We start from the raw sequence: 20701 nt of genomic DNA, 5'->3' as shown, positions 1-20701 counted from the left end.
TAGTAAAAATCTCAATGTACTAAACCATATAATGGAAAATTTTGGCTATTATCATTATTACTGAAATCCATTGTATTTTCCAGGCAACAGCCTTGAATAATCTCCAATGTAAAGTAGTCAGATTTGAATACAAAATCTAAGTTGTTACTTAGATTGTTTTAACCTATTACTTGAGAAGATATTCAAAGATACCTTATCAAAAAGAGAAATCGTTTCATTTCTGTGGCACAATCTGTTTTCTTCATTTTTAGCAATATTTTGCAAGTAGGCTGAATTTGAGGGTTGATACAGAAAAAAAAAGCTAATAATGAAAGTCCACTTCCTTACATCTCAAATCTAGTTATTTCTAATCCTAGTTACATTTCTCTGAAGTTGCATTCAGTACAGTCAGAAGCATACATGAAAGTGAAGCTATGTAAAGGAAACTTGCATTGAAGGAGAGCAAGCTGATACTCCAAGAGGTGGTATACATGATTTTGTGTAATGGTGAATAAGAGATCAGGTATAAAGTTAAACATGAGGCATTAAAATGRGGCCTGAGTTTTCTTACTTCTGTCTAACTATTGTTCATGAGATCAGTGTCAAAAAAGGGAGTGTAGTTTGAGGTATTTAAGTKCAGGTTGTCAGACATCTTAAAATCCATCAGACTTAATTTTAGGATGTTTTTAGGCTTCATGATTGAGTGAATGAGTTGCAGTAAAATGTTGGGAAGCACAAAGYGGGGGCTGTGGATTTCATGATCCTTTGAAGTCCTTGCTGTATTTGTGAAGATGAGTGGTTAGTCCTTTTCAGCAGGCTGCAGAAGCTTACATCTYCTCCTTAACTGAGCTTGAAAGGTAATATTTACCCTTTTGGTTGTAAGTATTGAGATGCTCATCCCAATGTACCAGAGTTCCTTCTTGAGCTATGTTTGTTTTGACAAAATCCTAAATGTGCTGCATGTTTGTATTTCTTACTGTTTTTTCTTTATGATCAGCATAGTGCAAGTGTTTAAAGTGGCAACCAGAAAGCTTTAAAGGAAGAGCATTGTAAGTKCAATTTCTAAAGAAACTCTCATAGTGCCTTCACCAGAAACTCAACCATAGTATTTATATTTTAAATTAAGAACTTGATAACGAAGATAGTTTATGCATGGGTGAGTTCCTTACTCTGGAATGTGCAGTATGGTTATTAATTCTAACTGGATTAACATTAATAACAGACAGGATAAGAAGTGTCCCCCAAATAGTATTTATTTCTGTATCTGAGCAGATGCCTCGGCTTAAAGGCTTGGCTCACTAATGCCAACTCTGTCTTTATAAATTACAGAGAATTAAAGATGGAGTCGATGCTGCAAGCTGAGTTTGTTTCCTTGATCCAATGCCCTGTGGTGTTAAATACMACAGGAAACCCAAACTATTGTAATAGGTGCTATAAAGAAAGCTCGGTATTAGGGTGCACTTCCATCTTCTAAGGAAATCAATACATACAAAGCAAAGAAGAAAGCATTTATTAACAAAAGTAAATTTTATCCTGATCACTGTGGAATGAATTATCTTTTTGTAATGAATCTATATCGGTGGAGACTCTGAATGCCAGGATAGAAATTAACAATCTAATGACTTTATAATTACTGGTAATAGGCCAGACAAGGACTCTTCCCTGTGTGATGTGTGCAGAAACTCACTGATTTCGAAACCAATCACATTCCACTGTTGCGSTTTTGGGCAGTTGGCTGAGAGACAGAGTTTAGCATGCTAAGTGCTTATAAATCTTAATAGTCTTTTATGGCAAGATGTGTTTTCTTCATATGCAAGCAAATGAGCTGTGTGGGGCCAGCTGGATACTTACACCTCTGCTCTTCATCATAATGTGTTACAGCAACTGCTGGGTGACTTTSTGTGTCTTGACAGAGGTGCTGAGGCTGGATGATTAGTCCACTCTTCCTTCCAAATCTGTTTTTTCAGAGCAAATTCTTGACCAGTCCATTAACTAGATGTTTCGTTACATTACACATTAACTAGAAAGCTATCAAAAGAGTAAGCTCACAGTTCTTGTAATTCTGCAAGCTCRAGAGTTCACCAAGATTTTTAAATGGTTGAAAATTTTAGGTTTCTTCTGCTTCTACAGTTAAATGTGTTTTGCCATTTTGAAATATGGAAATATTTTCTAAAAAGTAGRGTTTTCTTTTTACTTAGTAGTTTATTTAAGCTCTAATTTCCTGGTTTRCAACCATTTTCATCATGCTGAACCATTCCTCTCCTTTCTTTAATTGCTGAAAGAATGTTAATTTTTATTCTTGTAATTATTATTCTTTATTTGCATATTCTTAGTCCTCTCGGTTCAATATTTTCCTAATTAAAAAAAAAAAAAAAACCTTACAGAAAAAATTCTGGTTTTCTCTGAGTTATTTTTGTATATCTTATAACTTTTAGTTATTGAGACTTAGGACTGTTTTACCCGATGCAGATAGAATAAAACTGTCTTGAGGAAGTGACTGCTGTTGACTGGCCCATGAGGCACTTTGCATACTTACCTGAAAAAAAAAATGCTGCATTTAAAGAGAAAACTGTACTGTTGCAAAATCTGATTAGTTTGCAGTATATTCCTGTCTTTCTCATTGATATCTCAAGAAACGACAACTTTCTGTAWTCATTCTTTTCCAGTCCGCATTAGCTAATTATAGAGCTGCTGGTAAATACTTCTGGCTCTCAGAAATGGCTGAAGGAATTGCACACCAGATACATTTTAATCCCACACTGGGCAAGGTGATTGAAGACTAGAAGTAGACATACAGGTAAATGTAGTGCAAAGGGAAGAGTTAACACTTCTTGTAGAAGGAAAATCTAGTTCTTTGAAGGGGTTGTAATACACTTAMGTATAGACCTAACATGTTAAGCAGTGAAGGAATTGCATTTGAAATTATGGTCATGCACGTAGCTTGAATTACACTACATGATATCACATTGCACAATTTATTTACAATATATACTTARAGTATAATTCTTGTTTTTTCTAGTGTTAACGGATACAATGATATTTAGACAGGTAAAGAAATTACTATGTTTTAAAAGTTTCAAAAGCAGGAATGATTCTGCTTTGAATATTTCAGTAATAAAACTTCTTYGACTTGATTATCTGCAACGAACACACAGCAGTAACAGGTAAAATATTTTTAAAATAAAACCTCTTTTAACTTCTGTTTTGTATAGGTACRTTTTTCCTGCTTACTGTGAATGATCAATTAGAGTCATAGGGCACCCTGTAACTACAGGTGTTTTGGGCATTGAAGGCTTTCACTCCATGCATTGACAAAGTTCCTGAGTGCTGTACTAGGAGTGTGATGGCAGAGCTGTCAGTCTGTCTTTGCCTTCACTGATTTCAAATAATCCCTTACCTTTCTGCCCCTAGATCAGTGTGGTAAGTACTTTTGAAATGAGGACCTCTCAAACATCTGGGATCATCAATGTTTGTTTTATAGGAAGTATCTACTTGTTTTTAAACTTGTGCTGTCACATGCTACTTGGAAGTTTAAATACCTCTGCAGAAGCTGGCAGTTAGTTTCCTTAAGCAGAGAACTCCTTTCTGTATTACCCTTTGACTTTCAGGGAATTGGGGCAACTGGTTTTCTCCAAAGTATTGGAGGGGGAAAAATGACARGATACTTTAGACATTTTGGGAAAAATAAGTTAAATACTTTATGGTAATTTTTATTGCCTTCACCTGAATTTCACCTACCTAGTTGGTTCTTGTAGGCTGTAATGCATGTATATCTTGGTTAAAATTTCCCTTTTCCYAACCGAGACCAACGGTCTTCATTTCAGGTTTTGTCTTTTTTGCAAAGAATCTTTTAAWCCCTTGTAATAATTTCTTTTGGGATTTCCCTGCTCCGTGATTTTTATAGGTGTAATGACAGTAATGACAAACTTCTTTGGTACCTACTTAACTTATCTGTATGCTAGTRCATGTAGACCCATCCTGTCTGGAACATTTGCTTATGCATAATGATTATTCTGATATAATCAGACCATGATAGAAGTCTGTAAGTAAAGGACAGAARGTGAGGGAAATTCCAAAACTTTTGTGCAATGTTGAGAATCAGGGATTTCACCAGTAAAAATACATCCATCCAAAGAAGTATCAGCATTTTTGGRGCTGTCGTCAGTCTGTGTTTTGTTCAATTGTCTTACTAGTTTTTCTACCTTTTTTATCCCCCACCAGATAAAATCTGGTGACTGTMGGACTGTAATAGAGCAAAGCTACACTTGTGGTATCATTTATTGGAAGATTTGCCTACCTATCTGCAGGGATAGTTTTAGTTGTAATATTGTTTTTGCCGCAGTTTGTGTTTTGAACATCAATATTGGGGTCGTTCATGCCTGAGACAGTGGAGATCTGGTTGGCTTTGCCGAAGTTCTTAATGATGTTGATGTTGTATTTGGCAGTTTCCACAAAACTATTTTCTAGCAACCAACCGTCTGATTCACCCTCCAGATCTCCTAGCAGAAGGACATTCTTCATGGCTGTTTGTAGGTACCGGACACCAATAAGTACAGAGAGCTGTAAGAAACAGTTGGTTAAACAGATTTGAAATTGCAGCTTCAGTCCTATCACTAAGTAAGTTTCCTGACTTGTGTGTTTACAAGCCTCATAACTGAGTAAAGCAGACAGACTCTATCCTAGCAATATATCTAATCACTCTTGCAATTAATTACACTTTTTGAGAAAGAAAGCAGGGAGAGATARAATGAAGAGAAAATCAGTCTTCAGGTAACAACTCCCCTTGCTTGTTATTAGTACATAAATACTTAGAATTACTCGGGAGCCTTACAGCCTCAGAGACTGCAAGCAGTTGATGTAGAATGAATGATCAATTAATGGAACCACCAGTCACTGGGAAAGACAAAATTGGAGTATGYTAATTTCAGTGGATTTTTTTTCCACTGACCTTGATTAAATCAGTATATCTTCCAAGGATGTGTAGTCATCATATGTAAGCCATAGCTGTCCTGCATGCCAAGGCATACAAATTAAGGATGGCCTGTAGCAGAGGCTCAAATCTAAGTTTAGGGAAAAGCCCCACTTTCATAGTTCTGTTGGAATCAAGATGAGCTTGTCAATGTTTCAGGGAGCACAGAGAGCTGGCTCACTGCCTTTCACGTGCTGTCAGAGGCCTGTTATTTCTGGCACCATCACYCCACCTAGCACTGCTTGAAGGACTGTTGTGAGCTACTTTAATTACAGTGCTAATATTCATGCAGTGGAGCAATAGTCAGAAAACTAGAACATTAAAAAGTAAGAAAACTACTGGAGCCTGTGCCATTGGGGGGGGGGGTCCTTTGCTTGCAGATGACAACATCCAGAGAACTCTCTTTACAGATGTCAGCAGGATGACCTCAGTTTTGCAGGCCTGTAACTTGCTTGTGATGCGCTTATTCTGATTGCATAACCTGCAGCCCAGTGTACTTCTAAAAGGATGATATGCCCTGAATGCAAGTACTGTTTATATGGTGAAACTATATAATGTAAAAAAGGAGGCTAYAAGATACTAATAAAATGCTCAATTTTAACTACTTAACTACAAAATTACTTAATTGGATTGAAGACCTACTCATATTTTCTATATATTCTTTGTTAAGACAGAACTAAAAGAGCACTCAGACCTTTTCACCAAATTTCCTTGCAGCTGTGTCACTGCTTGTATCATCCTGTATCTTATCCCGTAAATGCATCAGGGAAGAGAATATGCTATGTTCTACTGAAAAAGCTCTATAACTGTACAGAATTATATACATAGTTTCTGATACTTTTCATCCTCAACAAGATTTGCTTCTGCTCTCTGGATTTTGGGGAAGTTGTCTCTACTAAAGGAAATCCTTCAACATTTCAGGTTTGCCTGTGGACTTTTTACTGGATGCTGAGGCACTTCTCAGGTGTTACACTATCATTTCCCATCGTAGAGACAGAAGACTGATTGATCCAATTGAGACCATGGTCATGAGACTTACCTCAAACAACCAAATAAGCAATGCTGCAATGCCAATGTATCTCATGATAGTGGTGTAGTAATCCAGCAGAGCCTCTCTACAGCCCTTCACCCAGATATTGAGCTCCTCTGTGAGRAAATCATAGTTGTAGTGAGCACTGTTGTTTGTCAGCTGGTACTGGATGCAGGGCCGTGGGGAGCTGGGGTTGCAGCAGCTGAAGGGGACTCCATCCACCAAGAACTTCCCATCAACATTGCTTTTCAGACGGCTGCAACAGGACAAAGTTTGGGCATTACAAACCTGATGTTACAGTGTCTGTGATTTTAGGAAAGGAAATAACACAACTCTGCTGCAATGCAGGCCTCTCCAACAGAACAAAAGGAAAATGAGGATATGCTTTCAACTGGAAAAGCTTACTACAGGAAAACCAAATATTTTATTTGCTGTGTTAAGTATGGTGTTGCAGAGTACCTCATGTGGTTCTTGGTTCTCTGCCACAAGACATGAGKTCAATGTTCTTGAAGATGTTGCCTTTTTAGGTATCTTGGTGCTGAAGCTATGAAAGACAGTTTTTGAACTTGTTTATCTTGATGCAATTCTAATGGAAGTTATGTCCTTGGAAATCCTGTGTTTCACTACTTCCAGATTGATTTTTCAACACAATCATTCCATGACAAAGAACCTTATACAAGAACAACTTTGCATGCTGCAGGAACCACTAGAAATTGTCTTCTGACCTTTCATCACTGTGCCCATTGCAAAGGTTGGTTCAGAACAATTTGAGACTAATTCACTAGGGAGTTTCTACTTAATGCAACTTTTAAAAATACATTTATTGCTARAAATTATTCCTTTCCCTTCTCTGTAAGATCAGGATGAAAACAAGTGGTGAAAGAGGAAAGATCAAAAGCAGTAAGAAAAACAATCATAGGATGGGAAGAGAACACAGTCTCAAATTAATCAAGGTTTTCTGGAAGTTTCTTCAAGAGAAAGATTTTTCCAGAAACTGGAGAGTATCTAAGATGTTGAGAGACACTCATACCTTGGGTAAGAAGCCTCTAAGAGTGTATTTGTTTTCATGCTCACTGCAAAAGGCTGATTTCCTCAGACAGCTCCGCAGGTGAGAACTGTGCCCTGGTTTAATCAAGTCCTGGCCCTTTACCTTTGTACGGGGGCCAGCATTCATGAAAGATAACTTTCACTTAGATATCCAACTTTCACCATTTGCCAATAGTAGATTTTTTTAATACTTTTCAAAACTTATTTATTAATGTTTGAAAATATTATTTTTCTGTTCCACTGCAGCTAATCTAAGTTAGAGGGAAGGAATTTATTACMAGAAGCTCATCAGGTAAACAGAAGAAGCAGAAACACTGTGGTCCAATTTTGTTCTGTAATTTGTGACTGAATGTAACCTTCAGATGAAACATAAGCTGCTAGGAAACTCAATATCTGTGGCAGTCCTGGGATGGCAGAATAATTGCTTTTATTTTCTTGCTGTAAGCCTACTAAATACAACCTCCTTTTTTTTCCCCCTCAATTTTTCTGTTTCCCCATCTCTTTCCCAGCCCTTGTTTCTTCTCTCTCTTTTGTTTGGGTGGTAGTGTGTTTTATTTTTAATTACCTCAGAAACATCTTCCTCAAAAATCTATCCAAGTAAGCCAGAAAGTTCATCTGCCATTTCCCACTTAGGAGTGGGATTGGCATGAATTCCTCTCCATTTTTGAGTCTAGCTCTTCAATTTGTGGCCATCATATCCCAGGTGATAGTGACAGAATGGTACTAATGCAAAAAAAGAATCAAAATAATCCACTGAAAGTGAAGTGTGTGAGCCACGCTGTGGGCATAGGCAAAACCAGGCATTGGAAAGGAAAGGAACCAGAGAAAAAACAGAAGGCTACAAGGTAGGAGGAGGAAAGAAAGCTTGCAGAGAAGACTGGCACACTGTGAAGAGCAAAATGCTCTCTATGTTTCAGGGTATCATTTAATGACCCARTATAGTACARCATCTGASATGATGGGAATACAATGTCTTAARCTTTTCTTTTGATCCCAAGCATCCMTTTACATACTTGTTTTTCTTCCTGACGTATATTATAAGGAGRAATCCCCTTTCTACTGCCAACAGTAGCAGTTTCCAGAGATGGGCTATGTCTTCCTGCCGTTGTTTCCTCTGCTAGTGGTGAATTAAACACTGATTTAATTTGCATCCTGGTGCTGTTAGAAGGGAAGACCTCAGTAACAGAGCTGGTGGAGCAAGATATTCACTGCTATTTGCTGTTGCAAATCAAAGTAGTTAAAGTATTGTAAAGCAAAAATTTGCTTTTGAGCAAAGATGATTTTCCTCTACCAAAGGATTGCACCACTGTAAACTACCTCATGTTCCTACCATTCCCATTGGCTGTATGTCTTGTGACTTKGTGGTGCTGACAATAGAACTGTAGAAGAGAGGGGAGGGAAGAGGGATACGAAGGAAGGTGAAAAGTTCAGTTTTGCAAAGCTTACATGTGAGTTCCCAGTATGTCAGATCTCACCTGCTTTGCCTCTTGATCTACAAACTACTGAGACACAGTACAAGTTGAAACCAAGAAAGATTTGATTCCTTCTCCATCCTTTCAGAATATTACCAGCTGGCCTTTGCTTCCAATGATTTCATATCAAATGTTTCACTGCCAGATTTTTGGAAATTTTGGCATCATTTGGTTCTAAAGCACCAACTTCGATTCTGGCAATCAAGATTAAATTGACGTATTTGTCCACAGCAAAAGAAATTCAGAAATTACTTTCCTCACACACATTTCACTGTCACCTACTGCCTAAATGTGACAAATTAATCGACAGGATATTCTCAAAATAATGGCAGAGCACAGGTGATCCTGCAGAAGAAAACAGAACTTAATTAAGATCCTGGGTCAAACAGTACTGTTTCTTCATGTCTCACAGAGGTAAAAGGCACTATACTTCTGACCTTACACTAAGATACTACTCTTAAGTTCCTGGGGACCATCTTTGTTTGTTGTCATGTCTCTTTTCAGTGTAGAATCAGGATTTAAAACACCTCTGGGTTAGTCTATTCTCCATGACACTTTCTAACCTCTCYTAAGAATGCTTGTATTGCTTTATTTCCACAGACAAGTGTCTTATTATATTGATGCCCTCTTGTTTGTATTCTCCGAGGTCCTGCCCTCTGGTTTATCTGCAGCTTTCTATGTATGCTTTGCTATGCTGGCAGTTTCAAGCTGTGAATCCTGTGAAATTAACGTCTTTGGCCTCCCTTCCTTTGTCTTTATTGTCACTGATTTTGAGTTCAACAAAACAGAGCATTTGGCAAATGCCAGTCAAGCTCTGTGCACTTGTTTTTCCTAGGAATACAAAGCTACTATGCTCTTGTCAGTGAAGACCTTTTTCAGCCTTAGAGGAATTATTACAATTCATACTGAAAAAGGGAAGATACATCTTTGCTTTGCTTAGCATCCCTAAAGGCTTAGCAAAAGGCAACTTTTTATTGTGCATGTATTTAGCATATTTTATGAGTAATTTGGTCATTCTACTTTTTTTTTTTTTAATTAGGATGCAAAGGACCAGAAAAAAGGCTTTCCATTCTCAAAAGAGTTTTTATCCTAGAATTTTTTGTTGTGACTGATAAATACTTACTCCAGAACTTCCTTGGAAGCCATATTCAGATAACGAGGAGATACCCACTGAATTTCAAACCAGTCTCTAAAGCCATTGTTTCCACAGCAATGAAATGCAATTTGTAACAAATCCACTGTTTTCTTTAAGAAACATCGTCCAGGTATGTCTGTGTCTTTATAGAACTTAATGGCATCCCTCAGTCCCAGATAGAGAGACTCTTCCAGCTCGTTCCTCATGGTATAGCACATGAGAGCACCCACCAAGATGCAGAAGGTAAAACAGAAGGTACATACAATGTATGGCAGCATTACTAGTTTCCATCGAGAGAACTTGTTTGCATCTGAGCAGTCATAGCAGATTTTGCCACCCAGAAAGTTGATGATACAGGCTATGACCCCCACAGAGATCAGCATATTTGGGACAGAGTTAATGTCCCCTTTTGCCATCACTTCATTGCGCTTCTTGATCTCTATCTTCAGAAAGAGGCCAAGACTGAAGAGGATGATCCCACTCACTACAGAAACCCAGTTGAGGATCCATAAGATCTGAGCCAGTTTGTCCCTCTTGGTTTTAGTGAATTTTACTTTGAGCACAGCCATAGTCAGATGCGCATTAGGAAAAGAAGCGTAGGTCAAGGGAAGCTCGTAAGCTGATTAGGAGCATGGATCCAAGGCATGCCGTAGAAATCTGAAGAAGAGAGAGAGAGATTACTGTCTCTTTGACCAGGTATTTATAGAGGCTACAAAAGAACTTCCTGTACAGCCTCACGCACTCTGAGTCCTGCCAAGGAGTGCCCCAGTGAAATTTATTGCTTAAGTTTTACAACAGTGCGAATCACTTGAATCACTTAAAAAATTCRAAGGACCAACTAGAGCAATTAAAAACAAGTGAACAGTACAAACACTGACTCTGAATTCCTATGAATATTTGCCAGGTCCAATTTTCTGTGCAAACCTTCTGATATCTGAAAGTGAACTGGTCTGCTGTCTTTCCCTTCAGAAGATTCCCAGTGTCTTTCCCTTCTGTTTGTTGCTTGTATTTTTTTTGACCACTATAAGTTTTTATTATTCTTAGATTCCTGCATTATGGTCAGATTTGTGTTCAAGAATTGAATAAACAAGACAAACATATATATAGCCTTCTACTTTTCTTTCCTCCCCAAAAACATTGTTTGTCTTGTTCCTAATCTGGCAGCTCTCATTGGAATGATTTTATACTATACAACTCAGTGTTATATAATTGTACAGTCTTTTAATTCCACTAATACAATGGCATTTGTAAACATTAAAGTGTAATCCTGTAAGTATGGGGAAATGGAGATGTATAAGCAGTGTAAGATTTTCTAAGTTAGTGGATGTTAACCTTGTATCAGCTAAAACAGCATGAAAAACACCTGCAGACAGACAAGCTGGACAGAAGTAGGGCTACACTGACCAGCTAAAGGATCCCCAGCTGCAGTGAAGCTTAACACTGGGTAAGCAGATTGTTGCAAAGTGCAGTTTGGAAAGGTAATGGTATCCCATCATCTTCATGTGTTTACGTCAGAACGAATCAATTCTATTGGTAAAGGCAAGGAATAGGTTGTTTGATTCATATTAGGATATGGTTAAATATCTTCATGCATTAAGATTTTAAGGCCTCTGAGGGCTAATTAATAATTGTTGCATATATTTTCTCCTGCATTTACAGAGAAAACTAATTCTTCTCAAAGCTTTTCAGCTCTGGATGTCTTTTGTACAATAGACAGAATAGTGTGCAAAATGCACAGTATTTTTCCTTCCCAGTCTATTTCCAAAGAGATTGAGGCTAGCAGCMCTCAAAGTTTAAAAACAGGCTCCTAATTTTAATGATTATTAAGGCTGATTTTCAGTTATGGTTGAATATTGATGGTGAGCATTTTGTGATCATCATATTGATGATAGACAGCTTACAGGGGTGTCCATAAAATAGTTGTTTATAAAGTTACAACACTTTCTTTATAAAGTTACAACACTTTCTTTATAAAGTTACAACACCGTTCTCCAGTATCCTTCAGACCTCATTTGAATGGATCGAGCTCTGCTAGTGCAGAGTTAAGCCTCCCTGCGAATTCAGCTGACAGCCTGCCTGCTAAGCCTGGACACAGTATCTTTGATTGCTCCACCAGTTAAGCAGTTCATGACTTGACCTTAAATAGCTGCTAATGATGGCTGCTTATAGATTTATTTGCCCCTGATACTCAGGTGGCAGAGCTTACAACAGAGAGAATCTGTTGTGAAATTTCCTGACTCTTGATACACAGTTCACGTTCAATGGCCAGCTCATATGAATGCATCACTTACTGTTTGTTTTGATGAAACACATGTACATATTTGAACAATATCTCTAAATTATTCATCACACATTTGGTTACTGAAAACACCCTACTTGCCAAACAATTTTGTTTTAAYATTTGAGCAAAAGCTGTAAACCTCTACTTAAAATTCATGTATTCCAGAAACATCCTTTCTTTTGGAAGATGATGTCATATCCTAGCCATAAAGAAATTAAATGTATCCCTGCTTACCAGTTGTACATCAGCTTCAAATCTCATGTAGCTATTCTGATATAACTCCATCCGCAATTTTCATATGCCTAAAGTTAAAAAAGGTAAAAAGCTGCCATGCAAGAAAAGTTTTCATAGTATTCCTTTTTTTCTGGAAGTTCTTGTGGTATTTTCAGCTTCCTTTGTGAGTTTTTAGTATTGTTGTAGGATCAGATTTCATAGAGTGTTGACATTTGTCTAACCTCACCACAGTCCTCCAGCAACATAAAATCTGTGCTTTCACAGAGTCTTAGTGCCAAAGGAAAGGGATGGAATGACTGRCAGCTGTAGTTCCATGCCCACTTGTCTGACCCTGCCTGTCACTGATATGCTTGGGATTTTTCTTTGGGAGATACTGTGCTTCTCAYGAAACCTTGAGCGCACTGAGTCTGGGACGGAAGACAAACTCTTTTGTTCCTTGTTCCTAACTTCTACATGGATACTTATCTTATGGTTTCATCTATGCTAACAGTTTACTGAATTTATTTTCAGATAATTAGACTCTCTTCACATCATAATGAATTTTGTAAATACACCATAACTTTATTCTTTCCCTAACTGTTTAATAAAATCTCAAATACATCTATTAGCGTAAGATATATTGCAACACACACAGTTTAATTTTTTGAGCACCATGAGGAAAGTTTCTCCATCTGGAAGGACTGAAGTACAATCATGAGCCAAAAGCTTTAGTCTTGCTCTGCAACTTGTGTCTGTTCTTCTACATGCCATATTTGGCAGCAGGCTACTGTAAACCACAAATGCTCCCAGCACTTCAGTGGAACCAACACCTCTATCCAAGTTCTAAGAAACCTTTGCACGTGAGCTGCTCCAGAGTTATGAATCATATACACATAAACATTTTTTTCCCCAGCTATGGGAGAGCAAACTCGATTTTATTCAATAAAGGGGGAAGTACTTTAAATAATTCCTTTCAACAAAAGAAACCAAATAAACGTGGAAATCTCTCCCAAAATACCAATACTGTTCTCAAGCTTTCCTTGTCTAATTCAAACTTATCTAAACACAGCGTCCATCACCAAACAATTTGCTTCCAGGATCGCGCCTAGCTGTTCCTTTGCTATGAAATTCCCATAACTACATTGAACAAAACATAWTTATTTATTTTTAACATTTACTTGTTAGATACAAACATTCAAAGAACTTTGGTGATTTTGTCATAAATAAACCACATCTTATCTTACTGTTGTTGCTAAAATCTACCATTTTAGCTAAATGCACATTCAGATTGGTGACATAGTAAAAGAAACCACTAACCTGCTTCAGAGGACTGAACAGGATCTTGAAACTGATAACTTGCTGACTACAAGGAAGACAATACCTGAATTCAACATCCTGARGGTGACTGAAATACTGATTTCCTGATGTCTCTGTAGCTGCGCTGTCTTCACACTGCCTCACCAATGGAGGTGGAGAAAATCACTTCAACTCTCCTGCCTGTGCTAATCTCTTTCATCTCTAATCATAGCTAAGAGATTTATTTCAAGGTTCTGATGCCACCAGATTAAGTCCTGCAAAACAGGACAATTAACTGAGAGTGAACTGAGATCTCACCATCAAAATGGTTTATAGGAGCTTCTACTTTTTTACCCTGCTGAAGATTTGGGCTAGTAAGCAACAGAGACTGTTTTTCTGTACCTGCTAATGTCTTCAATAGCTCTTAATTTGTTTTTAACAGTAAATATGCCTCCAAGGGAGAGAAGAATAATGAAACTTCATGATTCTGTGGAAAGGGAATGTCTATCTTAGGYAACTATCACTTAGGCCTACTGTTATGTTCCTTACCCATCATTACATATTTTGTTGCTTTGGATAGAATTTTCTGGATGAATTTGACTGTCCAAGAAAAAAAATCGAGAAACCAAGAGCAATGGGATCATGCTGTATGATTCACAGTAGGTTCTGTAGGGAAACTTTTCAGTTTCAAGAACGATGTAGTAGAAACCTCTGTCCTAGTCTTTTATCTAGCTCTATTCCAGGCAAAAGCAAAAGTGTAATGTCCTCGTGCATTTCTGAGCCCAGCACGTAGCAATTCGTGGGACAATGTGACTGGTTTGAACTGGCAACAGTGGTGACAACAAGCTGAGTCTGCAGCAATGCTTGATCACGTTAGAGGTGATGTCAGGACCAGAAYTGAATCCCTAGGAAGGACCAGGTTGACCCATAGGGTCCACAACTGTGATGCCTTGGCACAGCAGGGAGAGTTCAGTGGGCACATGACTGATGGCAAGGGACCCTGCACCAGGCATTGTAAATGTGTATAAATATTCTCGGAATTATAAACTATCCTCTCCCAGCTCATGATAAGCCATAAATCCTGACAYGACTGTGATTCTCCCTCTGTATTCTGGCACTACACCAGCTCTATCTTGCCTATGTCCTAATGATTCAGATTATATGTGATACGTCTGGGACCTGTAGGACCTACTGCATATGGAYCACACAAATGCTTGCATAGGATCAAATATTGAATTAACCCTGTGCACGAGTCATTCATGCTTTGGACTTGCAGCATTCATGCAGACCACAGGGAATATGTTAGATCTGCTCAAATGTACCCCTTTGTGTACACATAAACTCTCTGGAAGCATTCATCATGTTCAACAGGTATAATGTATTCCTTGGGTATTGCACAAGTACACAAATGGACACATTTTGAGCTATTGTTCTGGCTGAGATGTGATAAATCAGAAATCCTGGACTAACGGCTGAAGTGCTTTTCTATGCTTAAAAAAATTCACTCGGGAACTCTCCAGATATGCAGAGTTATCCCTGAGTGTTAGAAAATGTTAGTGCCTCAGTTACCTAGTAGTTGAAAAAAGTACCTTCCCTGTGGCTGCTTTGTAACACAAACCTCATACTTACATGCGTGAAAGCAAGCAATCAGGAGATGGCAGTGCTGCTGTATGTAGGCTTTTTCTACAGTACAGAGCAAGAAGCTTTTCTTTTTTTCATTTGTGTTAGATTAGTGGTCATTCACACAGCTAATGGAAACTCAAGAATGCCTCATTTTAAGAAATTACTTAAATCCAATCTWAATGGAATTAGAGGTCAATGCTACCTGTATTTTTTGTTCTATCCCTTATTTGGAAATGGCTTCAGCTGCAAATGTAATATTGAAAGTTGAATTACTCAGAAATTAGTTCTGTGTCATGGCAGTCTATAATTAACCCTGATGCACTTTCTTGCAGACCTTCTGGGGAGCCTGGACATCAAGACCAGCAGAATAGCATTTTGTAACTTGCAGGAGTGATTGTACATGGGGGATTGCATCAATCGCCCAGCAAAATACAAATGGATCACACATTTTCCTGTTAACAGTGGAGATTGCTGCACATTTTCCTGTTAACAGTGGCTTTGCATCCAAAAGAGGTAAATTTAACTAATATTTGCCCATTTACTTACCTATTTAGTACCATTCATATGTAAGTCCACAAGCAAGGACAGATGTGTTATGAATCAGTGTAAATGAAATAACTGGCTGGGTGGATATATGCTGCAAAGTTTAATTTTGCATCTAGTTTCCAAAAACAAATGTTTTATTTTTATGTTTGGATGACTTTTAATTTCACCTTGTACTTAATGTAAATGACAACCAATAATATGAGATTTTGGAGTACTGGACTAAAACTGGTGGCACTCAGTGAGTCTGATGGCAGCACATACTATGCAACCTTTCCTTAACATGTCAGTGCTTCTGATCTGGGGCAAGTCCATATTCAGGAAGAGATTCTCACTGATTGTGATAATGGGGAGAGGGCATGAAAAACCATCAGCTTCTTTTGGCTTTTGTAAAATTGTGAACCACACCGTGGATACAGAGAGACTTAAGTTATTAAGCAAATAAAAACAAATGAGTCTTTGAAAAACATTCATTTCTCAATTATATTTTTTAACTTTTAGGGAGGAAATATAGTGGTATTTAAACGATTATGGTTCTTTTAGCAGATAAAGATACCTAGTGTAAAAGTCACAACAGCTGAAATTCTTATGGAATTGCAGACTTAGCAGAGGGAATGTCAAAACTCAAAAGTAAGAAGTAATGGCAATAGGCATTAATTTTAAAGGACTCAGTTTGTACATTAAAATTATACAAAGCTTACTGAAAACTAAGTGTTATATTTTTTACAACTACAGCTCCACACTGTATCAGAAGTTGTACCAGAAGACCTGCTGTACTATGTTCCATGAAAAATGTGAATAATAAAACTGTAGCTCATCTAATTGCCGGAAGAACACCACAGATTAAACRAATCAGGAAAAGAAGTACTGCATTTTCCAGATATGTAAGAGTTATAACAATATGGATGCTGAAATCAGTCTCAGGCAAAATAGGAAATTATAACAGACCTGCATGAACTGTATTGTGCGTGTTCATCTGGTCATTCAGGGTACTGTGTAATGCAGGAAACACCATGGCATTACCTGTCAAGCTGGCTCTGATTTCGATCCATAGGAGCTGWACTGTCCACAATCTCTGAGTCATCCACTCATGACTCACTGTGAGTCACTACAAATGGAAAACTAAGGCACAGAAATAGTGTATTAACCTTAAAATCAGACCAGCAGTGTATAGTACGGCTGGAAGTGAACATGTATTTTAAATTGGTTGGTAACCTAAAACTTCCATCTTGGCTGTAACTTCTTTCTGACRGCTACAATCCATTTTTATAACCTTAATCATAATTAGATCATGCAGCAATCTTGCTTCTCACTTGTGTACCTTATTCACTATGGATCTTATCACGAGCCAGGTATCAGGAAGCTTTTTGCAGAATGGAATTACACACATATTATGAGGCCTAGCAACAGAATTTTCTTTACATAATGAGGTAAAATTCTCCTTTTTTAATTCTGTACCTCATAGCATCAATACTTTGATGAACTATACTGACTGTTCTTTCCCTAGMAAAGTAGTCAGACAAACTGTCACATTTCTCTTCGAAGGAACTAAACTAATTACTACCTATTCTCAGCTTACTRTAAACTTGATGTTGATGCTATTTTTCACTCTCTAGACATCATTTGATCTGAACAGTATTATTTAGGACATCTTGTAGGGAAATTGAGATTCTTTTAGAAAGAAAAGACAGTTCCCAAGAAAAAAAGAGACTTGTGGGAATTTCTGAAGCTGTTAAATAGGCAAAAGCCAGAACCTATGCACAGTGCTCTTCCAAGATCCCTCTGCCCTTTGAGTAGTGACTTCATGCTTGTTGACACTGTCAAGAAATCACAAAATGTGAGAATRGACTGAAGGAATTCAGGTGCCTTAGTGTAGAGAAGACTGATGGTGAGAGGTGAAAATAGTGCTCAGGAATTTTATAGGTAGTCACACAGAGGAAAAGAATAAATTCCTTTGGTGATTGGATGGGAGAAGAATAATGGGTGAAATAATTCTTTTAGTGAGAATAGCRAAACAGCCTGTAAAAACTCCTTTTTGTAAAAACCCCTTGATTTCCATCAACAAAGTACTTTTAGAAGAGGTTGACATACTGGCCAGGAGTGTTGTAAGGAYAGTGGGTCCTTCCCTGGAAAAATGGCTGAACTAGATGTCTCAAGGTCTGCAGTTTTTCATCTGCTATTAACTAGATACCTGTTTAAACATTTACAAAACCTGGTAACAGCTTTCTCATTTTTGGCTGATACTTCCTTTTCTCCTTGACTTTTGGCAGAAATGTGTTTTTCAAATGTGTTTCCCTTTCTACTCTTCAGTGAAAGCACTGTTTCCACCTCCATTTATATATTGATTTTAGTTACAATTTCCAACACATTTTTGATTCTACGAGTTGGTAGATGTTAACTTACTGACTAACCAAACCTATGAACTTTTCATCTCTATTAAGACTGGGSATTCTGCTATCTATATCCTCTTTTGATTATTTTCTTTCTTTTTCTCTGTTCTTTTTCCTGACATCTGACTCTCCAAGAATTTTTCTGGAGCTTTGTCTTCTACTTCTGTAGTCAACTAAGCAGAGACATTATTCAGAGCTTCTGACTCATGCAGAAATATATAAATAACTCCAAGATCCCAATATCCAGGCAAGGAAGTTCCAATGGAAGTGTTTGAAATCAATGAGTCTGGACTTTGCAGGATGACTCATCTACTCCCATACATGTTTATTTGAAGAAAATAACAGAAGACTTGAGAAGYTCTTGTACACTGTAATAGTTTCACCCTTCTCCATCAACAGACATATGTGTGTGTTTGTGTGTAAGTGCGGGTTTTAATTTTTAAAGATTCCTTGAAGAGAAATTAGATCATTCCTTTCAGACAAAAACTCTTAATGAAAATTCTCACATCTCCCTTATCCCACCAAAAAAAAAAAAAAAAAAAAAAAAAAAAATTCAAGAAAAGCAAACTTTATTTTTCCATTGGTATGCCTTATGAACCCTAAAAAAGCAGAAGATGGAAGCACTAGTTGCATTTTATCTATAGACACTCCTGGAAGTTCTGATCTATTTCTTCAAATAAAAAAAAAAATACTAGAAGTGGGTATTTTCTCTTTCTCAGTTTTTTCCTTTAATTAAAAAAAGAAAAAAAAAAAGTAGAGTTGTGTCTAGAAGTAGTTTGCCATCACTTTGGTCTTTACAGGCTTGTTTCTATTTTTTAAAAAATTCAGACCAGTTCTATTTATTGCCTCAATACATTACTTAATACTTATTATATTTAATCTTAATAAATGATGCATAATATTTATAATTATTAAAATACCGATATTAATATGTAAGAAAATCTTTACATGACTGGGGATTATTTTTAATACAGTCAAACTTGTTAGGAAATCCTATTCATTGCCATACACACATCAGCACTAAATGTGTTTTATGTTCATATCTTTCCATAGCAACTATGTGATTGTAATAAAGTTTGTTCAGGTAAACCTTTGAAATTTGGAGTAATTTCTGACAGTAATCCTCAGGCTCTCTAATTTCAGTTTTGGTTTGCAGTACTTTTCTTCTTGCAGTCAACAACACAGTGAGACATTTAGGATTGAATTCAAACAACACTCTATTGTGGTTTAATCCCAGGTATCAACTAAGCCCCAGCAGCTGCTYGCTCACTCCCCCACCCCTGCTCCAGTGAGGAAAAAAGTGGATAGAAAAAGCAAACCTCATGGGCTGAGACAAGAACAATTTAATAATTAAAACAAAATATAAAATAATAATTAGACACTACTACTAATAATTGTAATTAAAAGGAGAAAGAATTAAAATCCAAGAGAAAAAAGTGATGGACAATACAATTGTTCACCACTCACTGACTGATGCCCAGCCTGTCCCCCAGCAGTCATTGGCACCTCATGGCCAACTCCTTCCCCATTAATATACTGGGCATGATATTCTATGGCATGAAATATCCCTTTGGACAGTTTAGGTCAGCTGTCCTGGCCCTCTTCCTCTCCATTTTTGTGCACTTCCTCACTGGCAGAGCACAGGAAGCTGAAATGTTCTTGATTTAGAGTAAGAACAACTCAAAACCAACTAAAACAACAGTGTGTTGTCAACATTATTCTCATACTAAATCCAGCACAGTTACTATAAAGAAAATTAACTCTAACCCATCTGAAACTGGGAGACTCTATCCCATTTTGCACCACCTGAGATGAGGTATTCGCACCACCCTTAAAAATCTTCAGCACAAACGCAGAGGYGCCCATCTGCTGTGGTTCACAGCTGCAACAATAGACACATTTTTACATGGAGATAACCAACTAAAACTATGTAACTATGTAAAAGGTGAACAAAGGGCATAGGAAACTTTTTGGCTCAGGGTTAAGTTTTTCCAAGGYAAATCAACACAATGCATCTATGCTTAACTACATGTATTACCAAAAAGAAAAAAACAAAAACAACCTAATCAAAAAAGAAGGAAAAGCTAGAGTAGCTCTGTTTCATATTTACATAGAGATTTTAATGTGCTGACGGTATTTTGGGTTTGGTTGGTTGGAGTTTTTTTGGTGTGTGGTAAAGATATTCTGCAAGTTTGCACTGACAGAGGAAACGGGATTATCTATTATACTTACTGTCTTCTCTGAACCTAAAATAGTAGAACAGACGCCTTGAAGAACCTCTTGGTGTATTTCTGGAGCAGTGAGTTAAAAAAGATTAGATCTTTTCTGTAAGGACTTCCTTCACATAAGTGGAAACAGATTTTCCTTTTGAAAAGACTCAGTTTTAGTTTATTTTTTCCCTGCTTGACTTTTATTCGAACCATTCTGGTTTTGTCTGCTTATGAAGAGCACATGGTAATTYGGAAACTTACGGATCACTGTACTTTAACTGATGATGAAGGCTGTCTGGCCTTTTAAAGCTTACAGTATGCTAAGAAGACATGTACACCTGGTGTGATTCCCATCATAATGTGCATGTCAATTGTAGAAAATGAATTAACTTGTAAAGTTCTCAAGTGGTGAGARAAACTATGCCCCTTGGATCTGCAATGATGAACATGTAAACAGACAAACCAGACAAACAAGATTGTTAAGGCTTTTCCATTCTCTTTAATTGAATCAGA

General features: G+C 37.3%; 1 protein-coding gene across 1 annotated transcript; it reads right to left on the bottom strand.

Annotated features, from left to right (window-relative positions):
* Positions 1-4186: 4186 nt before the first annotated feature.
* On the bottom strand, positions 4187-10309 carry LOC130573630 (photoreceptor outer segment membrane glycoprotein 2). Its single transcript, XM_057366185.1, has 3 exons — positions 9621-10309; positions 5988-6234; positions 4187-4539 (listed from the first exon to the last, which is right to left on the bottom strand). Exons 1-3 carry the CDS (start codon positions 10199-10201, stop codon positions 4273-4275), a joined length of 1095 nt encoding a protein of 364 aa, XP_057222168.1. The 5' UTR covers positions 10202-10309; the 3' UTR covers positions 4187-4272.
* Between the last annotated feature and the right edge of the window lie 10392 nt (positions 10310-20701).

This window comes from Malurus melanocephalus, unplaced genomic scaffold (genome assembly GCF_030028575.1).
Source record: "Malurus melanocephalus ecotype Western Australia unplaced genomic scaffold, MMel_1.1 scaffold_2, whole genome shotgun sequence".
Taxonomy (NCBI): domain Eukaryota; kingdom Metazoa; phylum Chordata; class Aves; order Passeriformes; family Maluridae; genus Malurus; species Malurus melanocephalus.
This window is presented reverse-complemented; position numbering and strand designations above follow the sequence as displayed.